This window comes from Bos mutus, chromosome 24 (genome assembly GCF_027580195.1).
Source record: "Bos mutus isolate GX-2022 chromosome 24, NWIPB_WYAK_1.1, whole genome shotgun sequence".
NCBI lineage: Eukaryota > Metazoa > Chordata > Mammalia > Artiodactyla > Bovidae > Bos > Bos mutus.
The window spans coordinates 35,349,511-35,377,421 of record NC_091640.1 but is presented as its reverse complement, the minus strand read 5'-3'; the positions used below and the strand labels follow the sequence as shown (position 1 = coordinate 35,377,421).

At 46.1% G+C, this 27,911-nt stretch overlaps 1 protein-coding gene, 1 long non-coding RNA gene and 1 other non-coding gene across 3 annotated transcripts in view; 2 read left to right on the top strand and 1 right to left on the bottom strand.

Moving 5' to 3' along the window:
- COLEC12 (collectin subfamily member 12) overlaps positions 1–27,911 on the top strand; it is a 184,559-nt gene that overhangs the window by 149,999 nt on the left and 6,649 nt on the right. Inside the window, exons 4-8 of the mRNA XM_070361815.1 lie at positions 4,347–4,445; positions 5,652–6,698; positions 20,289–20,777; positions 21,631–21,767; positions 22,950–23,059. Coding sequence (XP_070217916.1) covers positions 4,347–4,445; positions 5,652–6,698; positions 20,289–20,777; positions 21,631–21,767; positions 22,950–23,059 — 1,882 coding nt within the window. The remainder of the gene's footprint in view (positions 1–4,346; positions 4,446–5,651; positions 6,699–20,288; positions 20,778–21,630; positions 21,768–22,949; positions 23,060–27,911) is intronic.
- Positions 23,072–27,911, bottom strand: part of LOC138985424 (uncharacterized) — a 37,380-nt gene continuing 32,540 nt past the window's right edge. Inside the window, exon 4 of the long non-coding RNA XR_011462480.1 lies at positions 23,072–23,616. This is a non-coding gene — a long non-coding RNA (uncharacterized lncRNA). The remainder of the gene's footprint in view (positions 23,617–27,911) is intronic.
- Positions 24,712–24,784, top strand: TRNAW-CCA (transfer RNA tryptophan (anticodon CCA)). The gene has a single exon. It is a non-coding gene; the product is annotated as a tRNA-Trp (tRNA).

Here is a 27,911-nt window from a genome sequence, read left to right as displayed (position 1 = left end):
GAAGCCCACCTGCCGCACCTGGAGAAAGCCCACAAGCAGCAACCAAGACCCAGTGCAGCCAAAAGTAAAGAAATTAAAAAAATTTAAAAACACTGGAGGGGACACATATATATTTATGGCTGATTCATGTTGATATATGGTAGAAACCAACACAATATTATAAAGCAATTATCCTTCAATTTAAAATACTTTAAAAAAAAAACCAAGCACTTTGATAGAAAAGGTGTTATTGTTGGATTATCCTAGAGAATTGAGCTTTGAGGGTACTTGAAGAGGGGCAATGTTTCATATATATGACACTTAAAGTAATATTTGAAGATAAAAGTCTGTCAAGAAACACTTTCCAATAAAGGGGACCATGTTAAAAAACAGACTGCTTGGACCCTTCTGTGTTCCCTGTTTGTTTTCCTCATGTGAGGACAATCTACACACCGAGGTCTCCCTCCAAAGACGGGGAGTTTCTAGGGTCAGAGAGGATGTCTGCCACTATTTTCCTGACTGAGAATTTGTGCTAATGAGTTAAGAGTAAAAACTGGTGAAAATGCTGTGTATTTTTACAGCAAGTGTTACTTCTGGTCTCCATCAGTCTAGCATTTTTAAGCAGTCGCAAGCTGCCAGCTTTGCAACCCTGAAGTTTGCAGCTTTATATCCAACTCCTATTTTTAAACACAGATACACCGCCCTGGTGCCTACAGCCAGTTCATTAGCCCTTGTGGGCGGGGCAAAGAGTTTTCTAGCACCAAAGAGAAACCTAACAGATTTTTTAAGTGGATGTATTTATTCCTTTTACTCTATACAAACCTGAATGATCTGTCTATGACAGTTCTGGGTTTTTAAAAAGTAAAATGGAAGACAAATTAGAGAGGGTTGAAAATGACTGCCTGTCAACATATTCAGAGGTTTCTCTGGCTTCCAGGAAAAAGGGGCAGGACTTAAGGTCCCTGTGTGTGGTTTGAGGACAGACTGAGGCTTGTGTTTTGATTTGAGAATCAAAACTGAACCTAAGCTTGTAAACATTCCATGTTTTATTTTTCTAAAGGCTAGCTTTGCTAAAATGCAGATGAAACATTTTGTTCTTTGGAGTTTCTAGGAATAAGCATGCCTATCAGACAACCCTCAGATTATTTTAACTGTATCTCTGGGTCTATATAATAATTTTTTGGAAAAAAAAAAAAAAGATAATTATTCAACTAAATGCCATGCTCATTGCCAATGCCAAGGCCTCCCTGGGTTGGTTTGTATGTTTGTTTGCATAACCTCTAGCTCAGTTGATTCTTTTTCCACAGGCCTCGGCAACCAGCAGGCATGTTTATTTAAATAAACAACGTAATGAATAAATCTGTGATGAATACCTACTACGCGCCACACACTGAGCTAAGAGCTAGGGATAAAACCAGCACCAATTTTCCTGCCCTAAGGGGTATTGGGGACTTCCCAGGTGGCGCTAGTGGTAAAGATCCCGCCTGCCAATGCAGGAGACGTAAGAGACTCGGATTCAATGCCTGGGTTGAGAAGATCCCCAGGAGGAGGGCATGGCAACCCATTCCAGTATTCTTGCCTGGAGAATCCCATGCACAGAGGAGCCTGGTGGACTACAGTCCATAGGTTGCAGAGTCAGACACAACTGAAGTGACATAGCACACACGCGCGCAAGGGGTCTTGGAGTAGCGAAACCATGACAACACCATGATGGGAGTCCTGTGATCATGAGAGAGACCCCCAGCAAGATAAACTTCAGCGTAGGTTTCCCACAGGATGTGACCAGCTGAGTCTTGAAGAGCAGGGAGGGCTTAGCCTGGGAAAGAAGCCTGGGAAGAACATTCTAGGTGGGGAGAAGCATGCATGGAAAGGCTTGGGGTAGAAAGTGTTTGATGCAAGCCACACATTTCATTATGACTGAACTGGAGAAGCCTGGGGAGGAGCACAAGCAGCTTCTCCAGGGAAGGTGCCGGGAGCCCTGGGGCTGGTTCACTTTAGGTCACACAGATGCTTGGGAACATACATCTGCTCCTTGACGAGAGCTCCAAGAATCTTCTCACGTGGTCCTGCATGGCTGGAAGGCTTGCTGAATAAAATAGACTGGATCCATTAGCCTACAAGTAATATGTAAACCATAGCCATGCTTTGAAAAATGAGTCGTCATTTTTTCAAAAGCTGTCAATACCAAGAGGAACAGTCAGCCTTGATCTCAAGCTGCTGGAGGTTAGATTTCATGGGAGTCACTTCTGGAGAGAGACACTCTTATTTGACATGCTATCCTTTTAATTTTTTCTTTTTTCACTTTTTATACTTGATTTGTTTCTACATTTTTATTGGAGATATTTGACAATATTAGTTTTGGTGTCAAACATAGTTGATTCAGTATTTTTACAGATTATATTCCATTTAAAGTTATTACAAAATAATGGTTATATTTCCCTGTGCTCTACAGTTATCCTTGTTTTTTATTTTATTCATAATTGTATCCCTTAATCTCCTACCCCTCTTGTCTCTCCCCTCTTCCAACTGGTAACCACTAGTTTGTTCTCTGTGTCTGTGAGTCTGTTTCTGTTTTGTTATATATATTAGCTTGTTTTATTTTTTAGATTCCACATATAAGTGACACTATACAGTATTTATCTTTCTTTGTCTGACTTATTTCACTAAACACAATACCCCCAGGTCCATCCATGTTGTTGCAAATGGCAGAATTTCGTTCTTTTTTATGACTGAGTAATATTTCATTGTGTATATATGCACCACATCTTCTTGATCCATTCTCCCACTGATGGTCACTTAGTTGATTCCTTATCTTGGCTATTGCAAATATTGCTGCTATGAACATTGAAGTGCATATATCTTTTCAAATTAGTGTGTTCATTTTCTTCAGGTACATACCCAGATGTGGAACTGCTGGATCATGTGGTATCTCTGTTTTTAGTTTTAAGGAACCCCCTGACTGTTCTCCATAGTGGCTGTACTAATTTACACTTTCACCAATGGTGTACTAGGGTTCCCTTTTCTCCACATCCTCACTAATATTTGTTATCTGTAGACTTTCTGACCCGTATGAGACATTGTGGTTCTGACATTGTGGTTTTGACTTGTGTTTCTCTGGCGATGAGTAATGTGGAACATTTTTTCACTTACCTGTTGGCCATCGTATATCTTCTTTGGGAAAATGTGTATTCAGGTCTTCTGCCCATTTTTAAAATTGGCTTGTTTTTTGATATTGAGTTGTGTAAGCTGTTTATATATTTTGGATATGAACCCCTATGAACCATATCATTTGCAAATATCTTCTCTCATTCAGTAGGTTATCTTTTCATTTTGTCAGTGGTTTCCTTTGCTGTGCCAAAGTTTTTGAGTTTAATTAGGTTCCATTTGTTTATTTTTGCCTTTGCTTCCTTTGCCTTAGGAGACAGTTCCTAGACATTTTAGAATGATAAATTTATAACCATAGAGAATTCTTCTGAGAATGATTAAGAGCAGTGGCTTTCATTTAACACTGCATCACTAACTTTTCCAGTAATATACAGTCAGGAAAATGCTGGGGGAAAAGTCTTCTTGGGAAATTATGATTATTTGGAAACCCACTTAGACATCTTCTTGTGAACTGTTGAAGATTCACATGTCACTAAGGAGAAGCAGATTGTCAGGCCTTAGTGGTGAACTCAGGACAGAAAGTGGCAAACACCCTTGACTTTGCATCTCTTTTACTAGGACTTTATGTCTAAACTTGAGCTAGGTGTTCTTTGCTATGGAATCTCCTTGCAGATAAGTGAGTCATACCTGCCAAGAATGGCAGGGAGTCTGAGTGACACAATTTTGTAAATAAATTACAGTGTTATTCTTCCACCTATGGAAATTAAGGGCTTCCCTGAGAAGGAAACGGCACCCCACTCCAGTGTTCTTGCCTGGAGAATCCCAGGGACGGGGGAGCCTGGTGGGCTACCGTCTATGGGGTCGCACAGAGTCGGACACGACTGAAGCGACTTAGCAGCAGCAGCAGCAGCTGGTGGCTCAGGGAAATGGAAATTAATATAAATGATAATACAGATTGAGGACTTTCATAATACAAAAAAATTTAGTGAGTTCTAAACTATTTCTAGAGTCCCCAAGGCACTACATAATCATGAGAACAGCTAAGAACCTAGAGTTCTCAACCAACTAAACTGCCATTGGGATTTGCAACAAGTATGTTATTTATTTTCCTAAAAGAATGGCTTTTCCCCTAGATTTGATTTCATTTATACTTTTTGTTTTATTCTGCTTCCTTTATTCTGTCATGAAATGATCTCTTGTTGAAACTGAAAGATAAAATGTGAGCAGGTATGTGCATTAATCCATTGATTTCCAAATCTTAGTTGTAGAGAAAATGGACAATGTTACAGGTGGCATGGAGACATCTCGCCAAACCTATGATGACAAGCTCACAGCAGTGGAAAGCGACCTGAAAAAATTAGGTAATCTGCAATGAACTATGTGAACTATGAAGTTGAATCCCTGTAACTCAGCGGTCCCTACCTTCTTGGTACTAGACACTGATTTCATGGAAAACAATTTTTCCACTGACCGGGGGTGGGAGGGAGGATGGTTTGGGGATGATTCAAGTGCATTACATTTACTGTACACTTTATTTCTATTCTTATTACATCAGCTCCACCTCAGGTCTTCAGACATTACATCCCAGAGGTGGGAGACAGCTGCCCTAACCCAACTCTATGTAAATGACCACAGTTTTTTTTTTTTTTTTTTAAGAATGACATGGCTCTAAACTCACATTCACCCAGAAAGACCTTAAACTTTCATGTTGTGTGTTAATCTTTCCTCATGATTTAATTCAAAAGCTTTAAAATTTTAAAATTAGGGACCAATTTTGAAGTTGAATCCCCTCCCCCCCAAAAATACTATTGTGTACCAAATAAAATCTGAAGATCAATCCTGATGAAAAAAAATCACAGATACCCTTTATCAGAGGCTCTTTTATAAAATGCTTGGTAAATTCTTATTTGAAATATTTTAAACTGTACAACGGAGAAGGCAATAGCACCCCACTCTAGTACTTTTGCCTGGAAAATCCCATGGATGGAGGAGCCTGGTAGTCTGCAGTCCATGGGGTCGCTAAGAGTCAGACACGACTGAAGCGATTTAGCAGCAGCAGCAGCAAACTGCACAAAATAATTGTAGAAATTAATTTTAAGAAATAGAAGATTCCAGCCTATTTTATCCTGTGATTTTTCTTCCCGCAAATTTTTAAAGAAGAATTTTGGTGATTTTGAGAAACAAGATTCTAGCCTATTTTATTACGCGATTTTCCCCCCAATTTTTAAAAGAATAGTTTTGGTGAACTTAACAAATAGAAGGTTATTGCCTTCTTGTCATCCTTCCTAGTGTTCTAGAAACAAGTAAATTCCTCCTCCTTCCATGAGAAAAGCGTTCACTCAAGTTAATCTGTGCTGGTATTCTGCACCCTTTCCAATTCCTGAGGACCCAGGTCTAACAGAGATGTGGATTACACTAATGCATGCAGTGAGCACATCACACAAGTTTTCCGTCCAAAATAGGGCACATTCCAGTTAGGAATAAAACTATTTTATTCTTGGGAATCTGTGACCTCACTCGAACACGTCTCCATCCCACCAACCTGAGTAACATGTGTCTGATTCCAGGGGACCAAACAGGAAAGAAAGCGCTCAGCACCAACTCAGAACTCTCCACCTTCAGGTCGGACATCCTGGATCTCCGTCAGCAACTTCGTGAGATCACAGAAAAGACCAGCAAGAACAAAGATACGCTGGAGAAGTTACAGGCAAGCGGGGACGCACTGGTGGACCGGCAGAGCCAACTGAAGGAAACTTTGGAGAATAACTCCTTCCTCATCACCACTGTCAACAAAACCCTGCAGGCGTATAACGGCTACGTCACGAATCTTCAGCAGGACACGAGCGTGCTGCAGGGCAACCTGCAGAGCCAAATGTACTCTCACAACGTGGTCATCATGAACCTCAACAATCTGAACCTAACCCAGGTGCAGCAGAGGAACCTCATCACGAATCTGCAGCGCTCCGTGGATGACACGAGCCAGGCGATCCAGCGCATCAAGAACGACTTCCAGAACCTACAGCAGGTCTTCCTTCAAGCCAAGAAGGACACGGACTGGCTGAAGGAGAAGGTGCAGAGCCTGCAGACGCTGGCTGCCAATAACTCCGCCTTGGCCAAAGCCAACAACGACACCCTGGAGGACATGAACAGCCAGCTCAGCTCCTTCACAGGGCAGATGGACAATATCACCACAGCCTCCCAAGCCAACGAGCAGAACCTGAAGGACCTGCAGGACGTACACAGGGATGCGGAGAACAGAACAGCGGCCAAATTCAGCCAGCTCGAGGAGCGCTTCCAGCTCTTTGAGTCAGACATTGTGAACATCATCAGTAATATCAGCTACACAGCCCACTACCTGCGGACGCTGACCAGCAACCTGAACGAAGTCAGGACCACGTGCACAGACACACTGACCAAACACACGGATGATCTGACCTCCCTGAACAACACGCTGGCCAACATCCGTTTGGATTCTGTTTCTCTCAGGATGCAGCAAGATTTGATGAGGTCGAGGTTGGACACGGAAGTGGCCAACTTGTCAGTGATTATGGAAGAAATGAAGCTGGTAGACTCCAAGCATGGTCAGCTCATCAAGAATTTTACCATCCTGCAAGGTAAGTGGAAATTCTGAACTTCACATTGTTATCTATGATTGTAGAACAAATGACCCCCAAACTCGACAATTTAAAACAATAAGCCTGTATTATTGTGTAGTTCCTGTGGGTCAGGGATTCGGGAGTACCTTAGTGTAAGTCGGTGGTTTGGGCTCAGTATCTCTCATGAGGTTGTAGTTAAGATGATGGCTGGAACTACAGTCTTCTTATTTATCTATTTTTGGTTGTGCTGGGGCAGGGAGGTCTTTGTTGCTGCTCGCAGGCTTTCTCTAGCTGCGGCAAGTAGGGGCTCCTCTCTAGTTGCGGTGCATGGGCTTCTCGTTGCAGAGCGTGGGCTCCAGGTGCTTGGGGGCTTCAGTAGTTATGGCACCTGGGCCTAGTTGCCCTGAGGTATGTGGAATCTTCCTGGAACAGGGATGGAACTCATGTCCCCAGAATTAACCACTGGACCACCAGGGAAGCCCTGGGGCTGTAGTCTTCTGAAGCTTTAATTGGGGCTGAGGAGCTGCTTCCAAGATGGCTCATTCATATGGCTCTTGGACTTGTTGGTTATTGGCAGGTAGCCTTGGTTCCTCATCATGTGAAATTGCTTGAGTGTCCTCACAGCAGGGCAGCTGGCTGCCTCCAGAGCAAATGATCCAAGAGAAACAGAAAGAAGGAAGCCAAGATGTCTTTTAGCCTCAAAAGTCACATACCATCATTCCACCATATCCTCTCCTTTAGAAACAAGTCACTAAGTCCATCTCACACTCAAAGGGGAGGGGAATTAAGTTCTATTTCTCAAAGGGAAATAGAAGGGAAGCATAACTAAGAATTTGTGGACAGTGCTTAAAGGTGTTCCATTAAATGTTTGTAAATGAAAGACTGGTTAATTTGGAATTTTTCAGTGCCTAGCTATTTCAGTGCCACAAATTGGGCTCCTTTGGAAGAAAGATTCAATCTTTTAGATCATGGAGTGACCATTAAGAGGTTGCTACTTCCAAGTGCCAAGAACAATGGATGACTGGCCATCATAGTAACTGTAAGGCCACAGGGGAGGGAAATGACGTGACTTACATATAAAATCTGAGTTTTACTCCAAACCAGGTCATCTGTGTAAACTGAAAGTCCTTGGACCAGATTAGATCATTTTTGAGCTTTCAGGAAAACAATCATCATCAGAATGACTTCACTAAGAAGAAGGCCAATGAACTTCATTTTATTTCCTGACAGTAACAGAGATAGTATATTGTTTAAACTAGGAGAATGAAAAATAGCATATCTGGACTTCAGCGAGGCTCCTGGCAGTGGTACCCTTCAGAACAAGGTGGAGCAATCAGTGCTGGATGAATGATCAATTAATGGGTTTATTGGTTGTATTCGTTTTCTGTGCTGCATAGCAAATTACTAAAACTCAGCACTTACAGCACCCATTTCTCATCTCACAGTTTCTATGGTCAGGAGTCTGGGCACAGTAGAGGTGTATCCTTTGCTTAGGGTCTTGCCCAGGTACAGGCTCAGTGAGGGGCTGTGGTTTCATCAGAGTCTTGCCTAGGGAAAGCCTCATTTTCACACTCCTTCAGGTTCTTGGCAGAATTCATCTGTTGGCAATCCGGATGGTAAGATGGGCTGTCAGGTCCTAAAGGTCACCCCAGCCCCTTGCCATGTGGCCATCTCAAACCATTGCAGTTTCTTACACCCAGCAAGGGAGTCTCTCTCACTCCAGCCTGCAAAGATAGAGTCTTATATAATGTAGCCTAGTCAAGAGAGTGACATCCCATCACCTTTGCCATATACAGTTGGTCAGAAGCAGGTTACAGGTTCCATATTTAAGGGGAAAGGATTATACAAGGGCATGAGTCACTGGGAGTCACCCTTGGGTGTGAATGCCATGCTAGTTGAGTGAATATAAAGAGTGATAGTTAAATGAGCCCCTCTGAGCCTGGAAGCAGAGCTGAGTGGCAGATGGCAGGGCCCGCTCAACAGCTTTGCTGGGACTAGCATGAGGACGTGGATGAAGGCCAATACTTGTGTGATGTGAAACTGTGTATACTAACTAACAGGTCAGAGAATCTTGATCCAAAATGATCTGCAGAGGCTGGAACAGTAAAGAGATGCCAAATAAATGAAATGTATGGGGGAGACATGAAAATCCCCATTTGTAGATAGAGAAGACCAAACACAAATGTTGATGGGGGGGTGGTGGTGGGACTTAGAGGAAGTGTGCATGAAAAGCGTGGGGCATTTTAGTAGACTATAAAGCAACTCAATGTGTCTGCCAGGGAAGCTCATGTGATCTTTTGCTGTATTAATAAAAATATGATATCCAAAATGAGGAGGTGATACTCCCTCCTTTTAGCATGGCAAAACCACTCCCGAGGATAGTGTGTATGTTGGGGAGTCCGATCAACAGGGGATGCTCACAGACCAGCATGCTCAGAAAAATAGGACCAGGGTGAGTGATGGGGTCTAGAAACCATGTGCCGTGAAGAAGGATCGAAGAACCTGGAACTTTAACCTATAGGAGAGACTGCTTAGTGCGGAATAAGGCAGCTGTTTATAACTATTCAAAAGGCTGTCATGTGGAAGAGATTTTAAATGACATCTGAGGCGCTCCAGAGGGTGAAACAAAGACTAGTGGGTACTCATTAAAGGAAAATAAGTTTTAGTTTTTATGCAGTTTTACTTATAAAAATTGCTGTTGCTTGAAAATATAATGGGTTCTGTGAACCGTATGTGTGCCCCAGCTATAGAGGGGCTGGACAATGCCTGTCAGGGGTACTGTAGGTGAGAGTCATACTCTGAATAAAGAGTGGGCTTTCACACAGCCAGACAGTTCTTCAGTGCTTGATTTATTTATTACCTATATTTATTATTTATTTCTTTTCCCCTATTCCTTCTCGACTGAAATTCAGAATGAGGGGAAATCTCAGCAGACTTGTAGTCTCATAAAATAAGTGCTTTCTAATTGTCTCTTAAAGTTGTAATACCCTCAACAATCCTAACATGGTATTCTGGATATTTTCTAGCTATAAATGTCTTTGGAGATGTCATTTCCTTGGAGAAGGGGGACTACAGTCCATGGGGTTGTAAAGAGTTGGCCATGACTTAGCGACCAAACACCACCAATAAATGACAATAAATAGATTAACAATATCTAGATTGAGATATTTATTAACAATAAATAGATTCAGAGCCTGCCTTTAAATGAGTTAATGTTTCCATTCTGATTATTTTTATCAACTGAAGTTAAGTATGAGTGTAACGAGGGCTTTTCATGAATTACCCCTGTGACACCCACTCTGTAAAGCAGATGTTCAAAAACTCATTGCCAGTTATACATAAGGAAACTAAGGCTTCGAGGGGTTTAAGGAACTTGCTTAAATTTACAGAATGATAAGTAGCTAAACGGGATCTGAGCCCAGACTGTCTGGTGCAAAGCCTGTGATGCGAACCCCATAGATAATCACAGAAAATGCATGCCCTTCCTCCTGGCTGCCCCAGGGGAGTCTATGAGGCCAAGAAGACGGGATTTCACTCTAAGTGTGAGGGGGAGTTTTAAGGAAGGTGGTGACATGACCTGATTTATATTTTTGAAAGGTCATCTTGGATGCTGGGGGAAGAACAAATAACCAGGAAGTGATCCTGGAGGCAGTGGTCCAATGAGGGGTGACGGACCCATTGTGGGTGACTTGGGATGGATGGTAGCATGCATGACCAAAGTGGGTCTTCTCAGTCAGGAGGAATTCTGGAGAGAGAATCAAGGGTAGCCATGCCCTTCACCAGACAATAGCCTTGACTGGCCTTCTGTGGCTATGCCTGCAGGGCGAGGAACACATGGGCTGGAGGGGCTGTGAATGTTCAGAGCCCACCCAGATCCCTTCTTGATCACATTTGGTGTGTAAGACCCTAGATTTCTCTCCCCAAAGTGTCCCAAGCCCAAAGGGTACATTGACGGAGTGGAGTGCTGTGGGCAGAAACTGGACACAGGATCAGGCCAGCTGTGAGGAGCTGGACAAGGCTCGTGGATGGATCAGACATGAGCAGGGTGGAGGAGTGGGCATCTCCTAAGTGTTTAGCTTGAGCAACAAGGTGGATTCTGGGGAAGATTGAAGGCAGGAGGAGAAGGGGGCGACAGAGGATGAGATGGTTGGATGGCATCATCAACTCAATGGACATGAGTTTGAGCAAACTCCGGGAGTTGGTGATGCACAGGGAGGCCTGGCATGCTGCAGTCCATGGGGTCACAAAGAGTTGGACATGACTGAGCGATTGGACAACAACAACACCAACGAGGTGGATGGTGGTACTGACCAGGATACGCAGAAAAAAGGCCTGTTTAGACATATTAAGTGGGACATGTCTCTTAGGATGGGGTTTCTGACTCTCTCTCTGAAAGGCCTCAGAGCTCTGTTTCTAAATGGTATCTTCTTTTTCTCGTTTGCTTTCCCATTTACTTTTTTAAAATAATTAAATTAATTTTAATTGAAGGATAATTGCTCTACAATATTGTATTGGTTTCTGCCAAACATCAACATGAATCAGCCATAGGTGTACCTACGTCCCCTCCTTCTTGAACCTCCCTCCCATCCGACCCCTCTAGGTTGTTACAGAGCCCCAGATTGAGTTCCTGAGTCACACAGCAAATTCCCATTGGCTATCTATTTTACATATGCTAATGTGTTTGTTTCCATGTTACTCTCTCCTTACATCCCACCAACATTTATGCTTGGTCTGTTTGTTAGCTGTGCTTTCTGTGAGTTGACCTGAGAAACTTCTCAAGCCAAGACACCCCCTTTCTATTCAATCTCTTCAACTTCCTCCAGGACGGGAATGTCCACCGGCGATTCCAAGAGAACCAGAGGCGGGAAAGGGATCCAGCTTCCGAATTCCAGTGGTTCCTCCCACACTTCATCTCTGGCACCTTTCCTCTTTCTCTGTACCGGATCTCACCACCAGGGATGAGGGAGAGATGGGATGGAGCAGGAAGGAGCAGGGTGGGATTAACATTGGCCTAGGCTGGGAGAAGGCAATGGCACCCCACTCTAGTACTCTTGCCTGGAAAATCCCATGAATAGAGGAGCCTGGCAGGCTGCAGTCCATGGGGTCACTGAGTTGGACATGACTGAGCGACTTCACTTTCACTTTTCACTTTCATGCATTGGAGAAGGAAATGGCAACCCACTCCAGTGTTCTTGCCTGGAGAATCCCAGAGACGGGGGAGCTTGGTAGGCTGCCATCTCTGGGGTCGCACAGAGTCGGACACGACTGAAGCAACTTAGCAGCAGCAGCAGCAGGTTAGGTTTGCCTTTGTAAGATTCAGAATACCCTGATACTTTGCAGGAAATTCTTGGTGACTCGCACTCCAAGAACCCTAATGCTTTTGGCACAGTTCAGCCACAGCAGACATGTGCCTCATTAGGAACTGAAACGTGAAGCTGATGGATTAGATGGCTGAGCAAGATGATCATCTGAAACTAGGTATGAAGTCATGTACTGAATCCTGGAGAAGACTCTTGAGAGTCCCATGGAAGCAAGGAGATCCAACCAGTCCATCCTAAAGGAGATCAACCCTGAATATTCACTGGAAACACTGATGTTGAAGCTGAAGCTTCAATTCTTTGGCCACCTGATGTGAAGAGCTGACTCACTGAAAAAGACCCTGATGCTGGGAAAGACTGAGGGCAGGAGGAGAAGGGGGTGACAAAGGATTAGATGGTTGGATGGCATCACTGATTCAATGGACATGAGTTTGAGCAAACTCAAGGAGATAGTGGAGGACAGGGAAGCCTGGCATGCTGAAGTCCATGGGGTTGCAAAGAGTCAGAGATGATGGAGCAACTGAACAACAACAACAAAATTAAATCCTGACAACAATGATCTCTACTTCCATAAACCCCAGAACCTTACGAAAGGCTTATTTTTTTGTTGCAGATAATGTAACATTTTTTATCCTAATTCGGCACATGGAAGACTTCATACTTCATAAAACACACTCTTAGGCGGCAAGTTCACCTCACACCCTAAGCTACTCCTACAATACATGCAGGTGTAAATCGCATCCTCCTAGTACAACCAGACAATTCCCTGCACCTGCTCTTCCAGGAGGACCACGAGGTTTCATGGTAAGAACAACAGTTCTAGAGCTGGAGAGCCCTGGAGATGAGTACCAAGTATCTGTCTACCTATTACAGTTATAAGGACTTAATGAGATAATGTAGATAAAACAGTGCAGTGCCTGGCAGAGGCTTAGCTCATATTCATACCCAAGTGTGAGTATGTTCAGTTCCTGTCCAAGTTTTTCCCTCTGCTGTAGCCCCAGCCAGTACATCACCGTGGAAGACAACATTCCTGCCCACAAAGAACACAGCTGTACAGATGCAGGCTTTAAGGTTGATGGGAGTTCAGAAGTTCTTACTGCTGGCATCCCGGTGCCCAGCCCTGGAGAGGAATCAGACTGGTGCTGCCAGTCTCTGACTTTCACTCATTTTTGATCCACGTTATATATTTACTTTTGGCTCTGCTGGGAGCTACTCTCTAGTTATGGTGTGCGGGCTTCTCATTGCAGTGACTTCTCTCATTGCAGCACTCAGACTCTAGGACGAGTGGGCTCAGTAGTTATAGCACACAGGCTTAATTGCTCTGGGGCGTGTGGGATCTCCCCAGATTAGGGATCGAACCCATGTCCCCTGCAGTTGGCAGGTGGATTTTTAACCACTGGACCACCAGGGAAATCCTGATCCACGTTTATTGAGTGCAGGCATTCGAAGGCACTGAAGCACACCATGGCCAGTTGGTGAGAAACAGTGGCTTAAATATATCCTCCTCTGTGGACAAAGAGCTTCCATGGCTTTCCAGATGTCTGACTATCTTGAACATGAGGTCAAGAACCAAATTATTCTTGAAAACGATTGCCAAATATCCTGTCTTAAATTTCCTTTTAATTTGTATATTCCTTTTCACCTAAGCACCGCAGAATGACTTTTTCATATGTGGGTGTTAAATAAATGTGATTCATTTCTCTGCATGAGAAGAAAAATATGTCAGATGATATTACTATTTTTCTGTATCTTCCAACCTGACCACTTGTGGTTCTAAAATAAAAGTCTCCACGATGTTGAGTAGCAGTTAAGAATTAAAGTGGTTTCTCTATTTTCCGTTAGGCACGAGCAGTTTTTTTTGGAAAACAAGTTGTAAAGTTATTTCAGGGGTAGGATACAGGGCTTGGCCCTTCTCAAAGCCTGCAGCTTGGTGGCCAAAGCAGCAACAGCACAGTATTTAAAGTCTCCTGTCCTCTTTAAGATGTTTGTTTAAAGGATTCTGGTGTTTAAGGCTCCTGGCTCTGGAGCCTAGAAGCCTGGGGAGGAGGTTTTGCTGACGGTTCAAACACAGCTGTTCTGAGTTCTGGTCTTGGTCATATACAGGCATTTCTGGAGCCTTCATTCGACAGCTTTACCAGCAACATGGTATCCTGGCATTTCAGAATCCCAAGCCAGGGGAGTTCCCTGGTGGTTCAGTGGTTAGGGCTCCATACTTCCATTGCGCGGGACACGGGTTCAATCCCTGGTCAGGGAACTAAGATCCCACAAGCCACATGGCAGAAAAAAAAAAAAAAAAATCCCAAGCTGGGCAGCCAACCACGTGGCCTCCAGTTTGCTGTTCTGTACAGGACATCATGTCTGCCCCACATGTAATGTCACCATTTTCTCGACTCTGAATTCAAGTTATTGCATGGGCTCATGAATACTGTCTTGTCATTTATTTCAGAGCTTTCACTTTTAAGGCACTATCAGTGGCTTATATTTTATTTCATTTTACTTTGACTTTAACAGCTGCCCCCACCAAAAAAAAAAAAAAAAGATTGAAGTAATACCTAAAATCCTAGGATCATCCAGATGCCAAAAGCAATACTGGCATCCCAGGTCCTTGAGGAAGATATACCCCCAGCATTAGTGATCACCTTTGTAGGGGGATCCAGTCCTGACTTTTGAAATGGTTTTAGCTCTTTTTCTTAGTGATTTTTAAAAAGAAATAAATAGCAAATATCTAGGTCTTAAGGACAGAGAAGGCAATGGCACCCCACTCCAGTACTCTTGCCTGGAAAATCCCATGGATGGAGGAGCCTGGTAGGCTGCAGTCCATGGGGTCGCTAGAGTCGGACATGACTGAGCAACTTCACTTTCACTTTTCACTTTCATGCATTGGAGAAGGAAATGGCAACCCACTCCAGTGTTCTTGCCTGGAGAATCCCAGAGACGGGGGAGCTTGGTAGGCTGCCATCTCTGGGGTTGCACAGAGTCAGACACGACTGAAGCAACTTAGCAGCAGCAGCAGCAGGTTTTAAGGAGCGAGCAAAGTGTTGTCTTAATGAGCCAAGTATATGAATGAATGAATCCCCGAGTACAGGGCATACAGAGTATGTTTTCCCATAGCCCAGGGTTTGAAGGCAGAGTTCCAGCCTCCGGCTCTAGCTCTGGAGCCGATATTTTCCCAAGGCTGGGGCAGCTGTGGATGAAGACGTGGGTCCTAGCAGTGTGCCTGCTAGGAGTTTATCCACAGCCATGAATATAAAACATTATATTAAACTTTTCAATATAACAGAGAACACATTTGTTTTTTAATTGGAGGATAATTGCTTTACAAAGTTGTATCGGTTGCCCCTCTTGAGCCTCCCTCCTACCACCACCCCACCTCTCTAGGTTGTCACAGAGTGCCAGGCTGGGCTCCCTGTGTTGTAAAGCAGCTTCCCACTATGTATTTTACACGTGGTAATTTGTATATTTCAGTACTACTCTTTCAATTCATCCCACCCTCTCCTTTCCCAATTCTGTCTATTCTCCATGTCTGTACCTCTCTTCCTGCCCTGCAAATAGGTTCATCAGGACCCTTGTCCTAGACTCCATATATAAGGGTTGATATATGATATTTGTTTTTCTCTGACTTACTTCACTCTGTATAACAGGCCTTAGCTCTACCTCAGTTCAACTGACTCAAATTCATTCCTCTTTATGGTTGAGTAATATTCCATCGTATATATATACCACAACTTCTTTATGCATTCATCAATTGATAGACATTTAGGTTGCTTCCAGGTCCTGGCTATCATAAACAGTGCTGCAGTGAACATTGGGATACACGTGTCTCTTTGAATATGCAGATAATCTATTTGTGATGGATATAGTGCTTCATATGAAAAATTCAGTTTTTATCCTAATCCAGCTAGGAAATCCATCACAAGTAGGATTTTAGACTTTATCCAAGGCAAAAACTTGCATCTCCTCCTGATATTTTATTCCCTTCCTTCTCAACATCTGGAAATTAGTATCAGTTGGTATTTTGTGTTGACTGTGAGGTCTGCGTTTTTATGGCATTATTAAAATAAGCTATGATTCTTTGTGGAGGGGGTGAGGATATTCAAGTGTAACTTAGGTTGAGAGAGAAATAGCCAAAGACCATATACTACCCGACCCCAGAAAGAAAGAAGATTCATGAAAAGCTGTCACCCCAGGTAAAGGAGGTCTTGGATTCATGTCAGGAGGGGAAGAGAGAATCGTATGTCTTTGGAATTCTTTTGGCAACCAGAGGAGGGTGTTCTGGAAGAAATACAACTCTCTGCCACATGGGTCTGTCGGAACATTCAGAACAGGGAGACAGGCCCTGGAATGGGCACTATTTCCTGGCCATGGGTGAACTCATTTCCCATAACTTGCGAGTACATCACCCACCCGTCATGCGTGATAGAGCAACGCTGGTTATTGGCAAATCCATAAAGAGAATAAAGAATTTCTAAAGCACTTGAATTTCCCAACAGATCTTCCTCATTATTTGGATTTCTTAAGGTCAAACATTGAACATGAACAAAACAGAAGTAGTTGTGTGTTGGGGGGAGTTACTTTTATTTTTGCCCTTATTCCAAATAAATCAGATTTCTGTTTGCTTTGGCCTATTGTCAGCATCATTCCACTAGAACCTTCCATCATGCTGCATGCTTTACAGAGGAACACACAGGCCACCTTCCCCACTAATCTCTTCAGACATTTTTTCTCAACTGCACAAAGGAGCTGTTATCTTTTTAAAGGAGATCCATCTGGCAGTAAAAACTCACCCTCTGTCTTTCCTAAATGGCTAGGCTGTTTAATGAGCCTCAGGTTAAACAGGAAAAAAAAAAAAATCAAATTATGGATATAAGATCACAGGAGCAGTTCAGAAGTATGAATAGAGTTGGGAAGACATCTCCCCATGGCCAGTCTTACTGGCAGCCAGGGTCAACCTGATACATAGATTGAGTGGAGGTGACTTCTTAGAATGAGATAAAGGTCACCAGGCAGGACACTGTTACCCTAGAATCCCTCCCTCCTAGTCTCTGCTGGACCCAAATGTTAGCACTAATACAATGGGCTTTCTTTTATATATATATATATTTATATATATATATTTATTTATTTATTTATTTATTTATGGCTGTGCTGGGTCTTGGTTGCTGCGAGGGCTTTCTCTAGTTGCGGCAAGCAAGGGCTACCCTTCCTTGCTGTGTGCAGGCTTCTCATTGCGGTGGCTTCTCGTGTTGCAGAGCACAGGCTCTAGGGCATGTGGGCTCAGTAGTTGCGGTTCCCAGGCTCTAGGGCACGTGGGCTCAGTAGTTGTGATGCATGGGCTTAGTTGCTCCTCAGCGTGTGGGATCTTCCTGGACCAGGGATTGAATCTGTATCTGCCACATTAGCAGGTGGATTCTTTACCACCAGGGAAGCCTGCAAAGGGGTTTTTGACCCATGAGGCACATTGATTTGACAAACACTTGCTAGATAATGACTGTGGCCTGTAATCTAGCTACTAGATGGGGAAGGGTCCTTGAAGAAGAAACAAGGACCAAACATCACAGAAGGAGGGAAAACTTCCACCTGGAGTGACCTGGGAGGATTACATGGTGGGTGAGCAGGAATTTTCCAGATGGATATGGGCAGAGGGAATTCTGAGAGAAGAAATTTGCACAGGTGCAGAGGAGGATGAATCAACACACGTGAGACCAGGTCATGGAAGCCTTGCCACCAGAGGACCAAGAGGGTATTCTGGAGCAAGTGGGGTCCAGAGCTGAGTGTAAGGAAGACAAATGTGCAAAAGATGCAGAGTGAGATGCATGGAGAGGGATCAGGTAGGAAGAGCAGTTGAGAGGTAACCGTAAAAATCTGCCAGAAAGACAGAGGGGATGGGGGAGAGAAGAGGAGAGAACCCCGGTGTAGGATGGTGATGAGACGGCTGTGACGATGCAGTGGGATAAGAGATGACGGGAGGAGGGCATGAACAGCAGAGGTGACGAGGTCAGTGTAGACACGCCAGGTCGGAGATGCTGGCTGGACATCCCAGAGAAAATGGACCATCCATTAATGGGGTGGAGATGAGGACCCAGAGGCCTGGAGAGCTGATGGTAGGGAGGAGTCAACAGGAGCAGATGGACAAAAGTCAGTAAGATGGATTCAGGAAGAAGGTGTTTCACCCCGAAGTCTCTGACTTATGGGGCAGATAACCCTAAATGGAACGCACTGAAGCCAGCGCTAGCCCTAGCGCATGCTAGTTCAGCATAAACTCACTTACAGCTCCGTAGAGGGTCCGGCTTGAAAGTCCAGGGGCAATGTCATGGGTAGGCTCAAGGGAGCAAAGCTGAGCCCAGGACCTAGGCTTCTGCAGAGGGAGGGCAGAGATGGAGGGCTGGCCGTGGCCGTGGATGGTATGTGGATGCAGTGACGTCCACTAGGGTCTGGGGCAGGAGAGAACAGAGATCCCCCTACTGAGGTGGGAAAGGGTGCTTCATCGTTCTGTCCTCACCAGGCAGTGGGGAGGTGTGCTGGTGAAGGGGGACAGGCAAAACTGAGCGTGGGAGTCCCACCAATCCTGCCTCTCCCCTGCACTTCCATCCTCCCGGCCTCCAAGGCTCTGTGCTTCCATCCAGAGAATGGGTGCGGAGCTCTTACACTTATTCCTGTAGAAGAGCAAGATCTCAGATGCTCTAAGATTCCAGGCAGTGGAATATTTGAGCAGTGTCCTCCACGATGTGTTCATTTCAACACGAGAAGCCCTGAATTCCTGCCCCAGCTCCTCCCCTTGATGGTAACTGGACATGTGTTACTCCCATGGGTGTGCTATGTCAGTCACTCAGTTTTGTCTGACTCTTTGAGACCCCCTGGACTGTAGCCTGCCAGGCTCCTCTGTCCATGGGATTCCCCAGGCAAGAATACTGGAGTGGGTTGCCATTCCCTTCTCCAGGGGATCTTCCTGATCCAGGGATGGAACCCAGGTCTCCTGCATTGCAGGTGGATTCTTTACCACTAGCGCCACCTGGGAAGCCCCATTCCCTTGGGTAGATCTGTCTTGAGTTACGCAGTAACTCTGAACAAGGAGCTTTGTGTCTCTGGCTCTGCGTGTCCTCAGATGTGCTGTGGGAATCCTATGCCGTAGACGAAGGTCAGGTGACATACTGTATGTGAAGGTATGCACACCTGTCATTTGCATACAAATCCTGGTTGTGATGGATTGTGTGATGTTGATGTTACTCTTGAGAACTCAGAGAAAACAGGACACCCCCACGTTAAGTGAACCGCCTTTTGGAGCAAGGAGAGATGAGCAAGTATTTGCTTCCCTTCCTCCAACCCCCTCCCTGCCTTTTTAAGGGGGAACTGCTTTTTCCTCCTTTGGAGGAAAATGATTTTTTTTTCCTCCCTTGCCAGTGAGATGCTGCACCTATTTCTTTCTCTAGTCTACCTTGCCTGTGTGCTGTGCTTAGTCGCTAAGTTGTGTCTGACTCTTTGCAACTCCATGAACTGTAGCCCACCAGGCTCCTCTGTCTATGGGGATTCTCCAGGCAAGAATACTGGAGTGAGTTGCCATGCCCTCCTCCAGGGGATCTTCCCAACCCAGGGATCAAACCCATGTCTCCTGCATTACAGGTGGATTTTTACAGTCTGAGCCACCAGGGAAGCCCAAACCCTACTTGCATTATTAGACGCATTTGATGCACTGTTTGCATCACTGGGAAAAATGAAACTGGTCCTCCTCAGCTGGCCCTGAGAGCACCCCCAACATAGATCTCCTGTCCCGGTGACCTGGTCCATAGTGAGGCCCGGCCCTGAGGACCTCCGTGTTTGGGCAGCACCATTGGAGGGACAGGAGCAGCACAGGGGAGGAGCAGAGAGGAGAGGCCCGGCTGGTGCCCTGGGGGAATTACAGGACAGAGTCTCTCAACACTCCATGGCATCTTTTTAGTCCAGTTCAACCCCTTACCCCACACCTTACATGGTGCTTGTCATACAACAGGTAGTTAATAAATATTCATCAAATCGATGGAATGAGGAGGAAATAAGAGAGAGGTCATCTCAAGGAAATGCAACCCACTCCAGTATTCTTGCCTGGAGAATCCCATGGACAGAGGAGCCTGGTGGGCTACAGTCCTTGGGGTTGCAAAGACTCAAACATGACTGAGCGCACACACACACACCCACACACCCACATACACCCCGATTCTAACCCACACAGCCTTCCTGCTGTGAAAAAACCGTTCCAGATGACCAGAGGTGTCCCGGATTTCATGCTTATGCCTTTTGTCTTCTTTTTATGTTTCAGGTCCTCCTGGCCCCAGGGGTCCAAAAGGTGACCGAGGACAGCAGGGACCCCCAGGCCCCACCGGCAACAAGGGGCAGAAAGGAGAGAAGGGGGAGCCGGGCCCGCCTGGCCCAGCCGGTGAGAGGGGCCCAATCGGGCCGGTCGGCCCCCCTGGAGAGCGCGGCAGCAAAGGCTCCAAAGGCCTGCAAGGCTCCAAAGGCTCCCGAGGGTCTCCTGGGAAGCCCGGCCCCCAGGGCCCCAGCGGGGACCCAGGCCCCCCCGGCCCGCCGGGCAAGGATGGACTCCCAGGCCCTCAGGGCCCCCCCGGCTTCCAGGGACTGCAGGGCACCGTGGGGGAGCCTGGGGTGCCCGGGCCACGGGGGCTGCCAGGCCTCCCTGGGATGCCGGGCATGCCAGGTATCAAGGGTCCCCCTGGTCCCCCGGGCCCCTCAGGGGCGGCAGTGCCCCTGGCCCTTAAGACTGAGCCGACCACAGCACCTGAGGACAACGGTGAGTCTGAGCCCCTCACACCCGGGATGGGGGTGTACCCCTTGTTCACCTCACACACCCAATCTTATTAGCAGTGAAGGCATCACACAGAGTGGGCTTCAGCCCCTGCTGCTCGCCTGGCCCCGCTAGGCAGCATCCTTCAGTCACGTGTGTTTATCCCTAAACAGCATCAGCTCCTCTAGTACTTGTTTATCATTAGCCAAGTCGGGTCCTCAGCGACAAACTGGTCCCAGACGTTGAATTCAGGAAAATCTGAGGCTGGCCACCCCAGAGCCGTCCCTGTCTTCATTCTCTGCCTTTCACCTGGGGATGGTCAACCCTTGGTTAACATGCAGATGGAACTTTCTGTTCCTGAAGCCAGCTCGCGTTTCTTTTTGAGAAGGTATTATGGCAACTTCTCATCCTTTGATAATGAAAGCTTTGGGTTTGCAACCAGGCCTGTCTTTCTCCCCTTGGACCCACAGCCGATTCTGCTTGGTTCCCTGCAGTCCCCCTTAGTTGCGTCTTTCTGTGAGCCCAGCTCTCCCAGCCTCTTGTTTACAGGTTCTGTGTGATCCCGGGCTGATGGGGCCCACCTGAGCCTGTGCTGCCTGTTATTTCTGTGTCTGTTACTTCTGTCGTTGTAAAGACTAATCCAGACACAAAGGCCCGCTTAAGTGGTTGTAACCACCACGTGTCCTGCAGGCCACCTACTTCCTCGGACTGGTCTTGGCCCCTAGAACGTTCGGGAACATCAGTCACAGACTCAGCATACGGGCGCTGGGGAAGCCGGGCTGTGGCCATGCCTCCTAAAGGCATAGTGTTTTCAGCATGTGTATGTTTTCATCGGCATTTTTAAACTTTGCATTCCTAGGCTGCCTGCCTTACTGGAAGAACTTCACAGACAAATGCTACTATTTTTCAACTGAGAGAGACTTTTTTGAGGATGCAAAACTTTTCTGCGAAAGAATGTCTTCACATCTCGTTTTCATAAACACGGGAGAGGAGCAGGTACGTGTGTGGCATTCTTCGGGTTGGAGAAAACGGTAATTTAAGGATTGCTGACATCTGAAAAGTGCATGCTTACTGAGGATTCAAAGATACCATAAATTCATAGTCACAGAAACACCGAGGGCCACATGATTGAGATTTGGGCTTTATCCAGGGACAGAAAGTGTTCATGGCCTGGGGATTGGGTCCTTGTGCTCGCAGCTGGAAGCTCTTGCTTTATCAAGCCTGGAGCTGTGTGGCTCTTCCCGGAAAGAGCGGGAAGCCTGCAGGTTGGTACAAGTCTCCTATGGAGAGGCAGAGAGCCCTGAGCACTGGAGGGGTGGGGCCGAATGCCAGGGTCCAGACATGTGGCTTCAACAGGGTCAGGAAGGGCACATATGGTCCTGGGGCAGAGCCCACACATCATAACCACTCATTTGGTCCCTAATGTGTGCCAGGCATTTTCTCCTATAAACCTCACCACACCCCAGGAGCCTGTGGGTAATATAATCTTACGGACAGGAAAACTGAGGCCCCACAAAATTTGAATGATTAATACATGAGACAAGTAAATGCAGAGCTGAGACTGAAACTGAGGTCCATCTAGCAACAACGCCAGTGCTTTCTCTTTAATGCCGCACTGTCACAGGGGCCTCCTTTCTTTCCCCTGCATGTCTCCGGCAGGCAGGACCCTGAAAACGGATGCTTCTGCAGTAACTGACTGGAAATGAGCATCCATAAGATGGGTCAGGCGCCTGGGCCTGACCCCAGCTCAATCACTTGTCCCCTTTATTAGGTTGGTGGTTGTAATGGCTCAAAGACATGTTATGTGTGACACACCGGACGTGGGACCCGGCCAGGAGGAAGAGCCTGACAGTGCCGTGGCTGTTCCTGCTATTAGAACATCGGAGGGAGGGGTTGTGGGAGCGGGTGGGGCCTGGTGGGATTCATGAGTGATCGGGATAGTTTAGGAGTATCGCTTTTAAACTTATAAGAGGAAAACATGTCAAAGCCCTCCCCACGCCCCCCATCCCCCCAAAAAACCCCAGGGCAAAACAAGCGCAATGAAAAGAGGAGAGCAAAATAGTGCACAAGTTATGACAAGCATCCTCTTCGAAAGTGGCCCTCATTTCTAAATATCCAAAGTCCCCCAAACATCTGTTCAAGAAATAGTAACGCACCATCTATGATTTTATTTTCCAGCAATGGATCAAAAACCAGATGGTGGCGAAACAGAACTACTGGATTGGCCTCACGGACTTGGAGCAGGAGAATGAATGGAGGTGGCTGGATGGGACACTTCTGGAGTACAAGTGAGTCTCAGAAATGTCCAGGTTGCTGGTCAGGCTCTCGCTGGTCTGTGTTTCTTCCTGAACGACCTTGTGTCCAACACAGTCCTCACACTCAGCCTCTGGGTACCAGCTGCGTGTTTATTTCCATGGAGGAAAATCAATATGGGGTAAAAGTCGGGTTTTTCTTCCTCTTCTCATGGAGTGAATTTTTCTTCATTTCTACCAAGAAAAACAAAAAAACAAACAAAAATACAGACTCATAAAACCACCCAGGGTGGTAGGGAGAGAGACGGCAAAGCGTGCTCTTTAAGTGCTGCTGCAAAAGCCAAGGAAGGCCAGGTTCCCCAGCTCGGTCGAGCTCCCCAGATATGTTTCCAAATGGGCAAGATGCTCCCTTCAGGATGACACTGTTGGTGTCCCAGCCCTCACTGGGCTTCTGGCCAGAGTGTGGAGATGAACTACGCGTTGATGACTCTCCTGCACATAGAAAGATCAAGTGTACCACGAACGAAGGCCCTTGTGGGACGACCATCTCCCGCAGGTTTGAAGAGTCCCCGTAAGTCCAGTGTGATCTAGTTCTATAAAGGCAGCAACAGAGAACAGAAGCAATTCTTAGAACCTTCTCAAAGCTCCCAGGGGTACAGAAATTTCCATGAGCCTCACCTGGACCCCAGTGTCCACTCCTGCCCTAACCCTACCCCAGGGTCTGAAGAGGATGAAATTGCGCGCATTTCAGTTTCACCTCTTCATCCTCCTCTTGCTTTGCCTCTAGTGGATGCGGAAATGTGAAACTGTGCAACACACACTGTACCAAGTAGGGCAGAATTTATAAAAACCCACCAGAGAAGACATGTCCTACAGAGGCTCAAGCAGGCGTGTGGGCATCTCCACTTCAGGACTGTGTCCTGAGCTGGAGTAGCCGCAGCATCCTTGGAACCCGGAGAGGAGAAGTTGAGGGTATTTCAGGTCAATGTCACAGGCATCAGGGCTGGAGCAGTCATGGTCAAGGACGGGAAGATGGACTTGAGGGATGGAGGGGCCAAGTAGAGATTCTGTGTGTGTGTGTGCACGTGTGCGTGCCTGTGTGTGTGGGTAGACAGGTTTCTTTATGCTTTTAAATCCTCTATGTGAAAAGCATGATTAGAGGATATAGATGGAAACCAGAGCAAGGCCATTTCTTTTAAAGGATTTTTTTAAGTATTTATTTATTTGGCTGCATCAGGTCTTAGCTGCATCATGTGGGCTCAATAGCTAGTGGGCTTAGTTGTTCCATGCCTTGTGGAATCTTAGTTCCCCAACTAGGGATCGAACTCATAGTCCCTGCATTGCAAGGTGGAGTCTTAACCACTGGACCACTAGGGAATCAACCACCCAGGCCATTTCTTTTAGAGTAGCAACCAAACATTGAGGTGGAACATTTGAAGATTTGGGATTCGTGCCAAAGGTGAGCCTCAGACTGCCCCCAGGACAAATGGATATCTCTTTCCTGGCTCAGCAGCCAGCCAGTCCGCTCCCTGCATACCCGTCCTCGGTGGGAGGAAACCACACCACATCCTGGCCCTCGGAAACGTGGCTGACACCCGAGGAGGGTATCCATCACAGCAAGGATACGCTTCAGGAGACTCAAAGCAGTTGTGAGAGTTGTCATCTACAATCAGAGCGGTGGAGGGACTTCCCTGGTGGTCCAGTGGCTAGCACACTGTACTCCAAATGCAGGGGACCTGGGTTCAATCCCTGGTCAGGGAACTAGATCCCACATGCTTACAACTAAGAGTTCACATGTGCTGCAACTAAAAGATAAAAAAAAAGATCTGGTACAAATAAAGAAACAAAAGATTCCACATACCTCAGTTAAAACCCAATTCAGTCAAATAAACAGATAAATAACTTTTTTAAATAAATAAAATTGGAGCAGTAGAAGTGGGGAGGGGAGGCCTCAGTTAAAACCTGATGCAAAGAAATAGATACATTTTAAAAAATAAATAAATCAGAGCTGTGGAAGTTGGGACAGGAGGCAGAGAATACTAAGGGAAAGATAAATGTGTCACTTTGACAGTCAAGAGTATGGATCATTTTTTTAAAGGAGTCAGCGGGGAGCTAAAAAAAAAAATAACTTTAGTCTCCTCCACTTTTCTCACGGTCATAAAAAAAAAAAAGGTCTGGGTTAGACTCACTAAGAAATTCAATCTGAAGCCCTCCTCTAAGCACGAACTGGGTTGGCCCACGTGGAATGGATTGAGCAGGAAGAGTAGCACCCTTGCCAGCTCCCCCCAGGGTGGAATTTTCTCCTGTCTCCCAGGCTCCAGCAGGAAGTACTGATTGGGATGACAGCCCAGCTTTGGTACCTGGGATAGGAAAGAATCACATCACCAGACACCTTCGGGGAGCTCTGTTCCCAGAAGCAACTGCACAGCACCCCAGCCAGAGCCCAGACTCTGCTTCTTGTTTTCCACCCAAAGGAACACACAGACATGTAAAAATCCCTGGGATCAGATTTTAAAAGCAAGAATAAATTAGGCAGACATATTATGAGGCCTCAATAGCCAAAGGCTAATTGAACTTGCCATATAATAATAAACACACCACAAACAAGAAAAAGAGCCAGTGCAACAAGGGAAGGGAGTGTCTGCCCTGGAGTTCACCAGGTCTGGGTTCCAGGCCTTCAACCAGCACTCAGCAGCTACGTGACCCTGTGTTAGTTACCCAACCATGTGAACCTCCATGCCCTCATCTAGAAGTGAAGATTACAGAAGCACCGACATCCGTATTGTAAACATTATATGAGATGATACATATCAAGCACCAATGACAGTGAGCCCACGGGAAGTGCTCAAGAAATGCTATCTGCTAGTATTTGTACTATTACTCCTATTACTTGTCTAAGGCAGAACGCCAAAGAATTGATGCCTTGGAACTGTGGTGCTGGAGAAAACTCCTGAAAGTCCCTTGGACAGCAAGGCAATCAAACCAGTCAATCCTAAAGGAAATAAGCCCTGAATTCTCGTTGGAAGGACTGATGCTGAAGCTGAAGCTCCAGTATTTTGGTCATCTAATGCAAACAGTCGACTCACTGGAAAAGTCCCTGATACTGGGAAAGATTGAGGGCAGAAGAAGAGGGCGTCAGAGGATGAGATGGCTGGGTGTCATCACCAGTGCAATGGACATGAATTTGGGCAAACTTCGGGAGATAGTGAAGGACAGGGAGGCCTGGCGTGCCGCAGACCATGGGGTCACAAAGAGTCGGACACAACTGGGACTGAACAACAACAACTCCTGTTGTCATTGCCATCATCATTTTCATGTTGTTCAGTTGCTAAGTTGTGACCCTAGAGACTGTAGCTCGCCAGGCTTCTCTGTCCATGGGATTTCCCAGGTATCTCCCAACACAAGGTACCCAACACAGGTACCTCCCCATGGACTCAGACTCACCTGCACCCTCCTCCTCTTTGCTTCTGTGGCCTCCATACCCAGTCCATCGCTTCCCTTTCCCCTGCCATACACAGTGGTTTGGACCTGGCCCCTCCCCATGCCTCACCCGGGTTACAGAAGAAATCAGTCTCCCTACTTTGCTCTTCCCTTTTCTCCCCTTCTGAAATTGTTTCAGGCTGTTGGGGGTACTATTAAGGAGGAAACAGAAAAGGGATGAAAGGCTCTCTCCTCTGTCTCTTGCCCCTACTTGAATTTTTATACTGAGCTGGTTGAGGAAGATGGTGCTGGAGTACTCAGACAAAAAGCAACGGTGACATGGATTGGAGGCTGAAAGTTTAAGGTGCACGTGGACTTGAACAAAGGTTTACTTCCAGCAAACATACAATCTGACTCGCTGACTATGAATACTGGGGCAAGAGAAGCAATCGGTGATGTCTCCGGATGGTGCCTAGGAACACGTTTCCCAGTGCTTTGGGTCCACCCACCAGTGCACTTCCAAGAGAAAGACTGGAGAGCTGACCCATATTGCCAAGATTTTATTTGCCAACTAAGGACATGGGTTTTAAAAATCACCTATTGGGACTTCCCCAGCGGTTCAGTGGTCAAGACTTCCAGTACAGGGGGCATGGGTTTAATCCCTGGTTGGGGAGCTAAGCTCCCACATGCCACAGAGTGCAGCCAAAAAGACAAAAATCGCCTATCAACAAATCTCAGCACAAAACAACAAAAACAAAATCAAAAAAGACAGTTGGCCATCACCCATACATACACACAGAGTTGTCCTCATTTTTCTCTTTTCACAACAGACCTGTGAGAACTTCATTCTTGACCAGCTGGTACCAGTCCCCTGGCTGGACACTGTGATCCGCTGGCCCACAGTCTCATGATAACATTCAGTGAATCATCCTGGAGTATCCACCATGACCCAGCCCCTGTGCCAGCCTGGAAAATCTTTTCTAGAGTTTGGGCACAGTATAGTGAGAGATACTGTTCCACTCATGTAAAAATAGTCTGATTTGCAGGACCCTGTCACAATCAAGAAGACAGACACTTTGACCCTAAATGTGCATATGGTGAAGAGAAGGGCTTCAGATGAACTTTCAGCGCTCTCTTCTCAGTAATTAATAGAACCAAGTAGACAGAAAAACCAAGAGGAACGTAGCAGACACTATCAACTAACTTCCCTGGTGGCTCAGTTGGTACAGAATTGCCTGCAATACCAGAGACTACCTATAATCAGGGGACCCGGGTTTGATCCTTGGGTCGGGAAGATCCCCTGGTGAAGGAAATGGCAACCCACTCCATTTCTTGCCTGAGAAATCCTGTGGACCAAAGGAGCCTGTCAGGCTACAGTCTATGGAGTTGCAAGAGTCGGACACGACTTAGGGACTAAACCAACCAACCAATCAACTAACTTGACTTCATTGATATTTATGGAACCTTT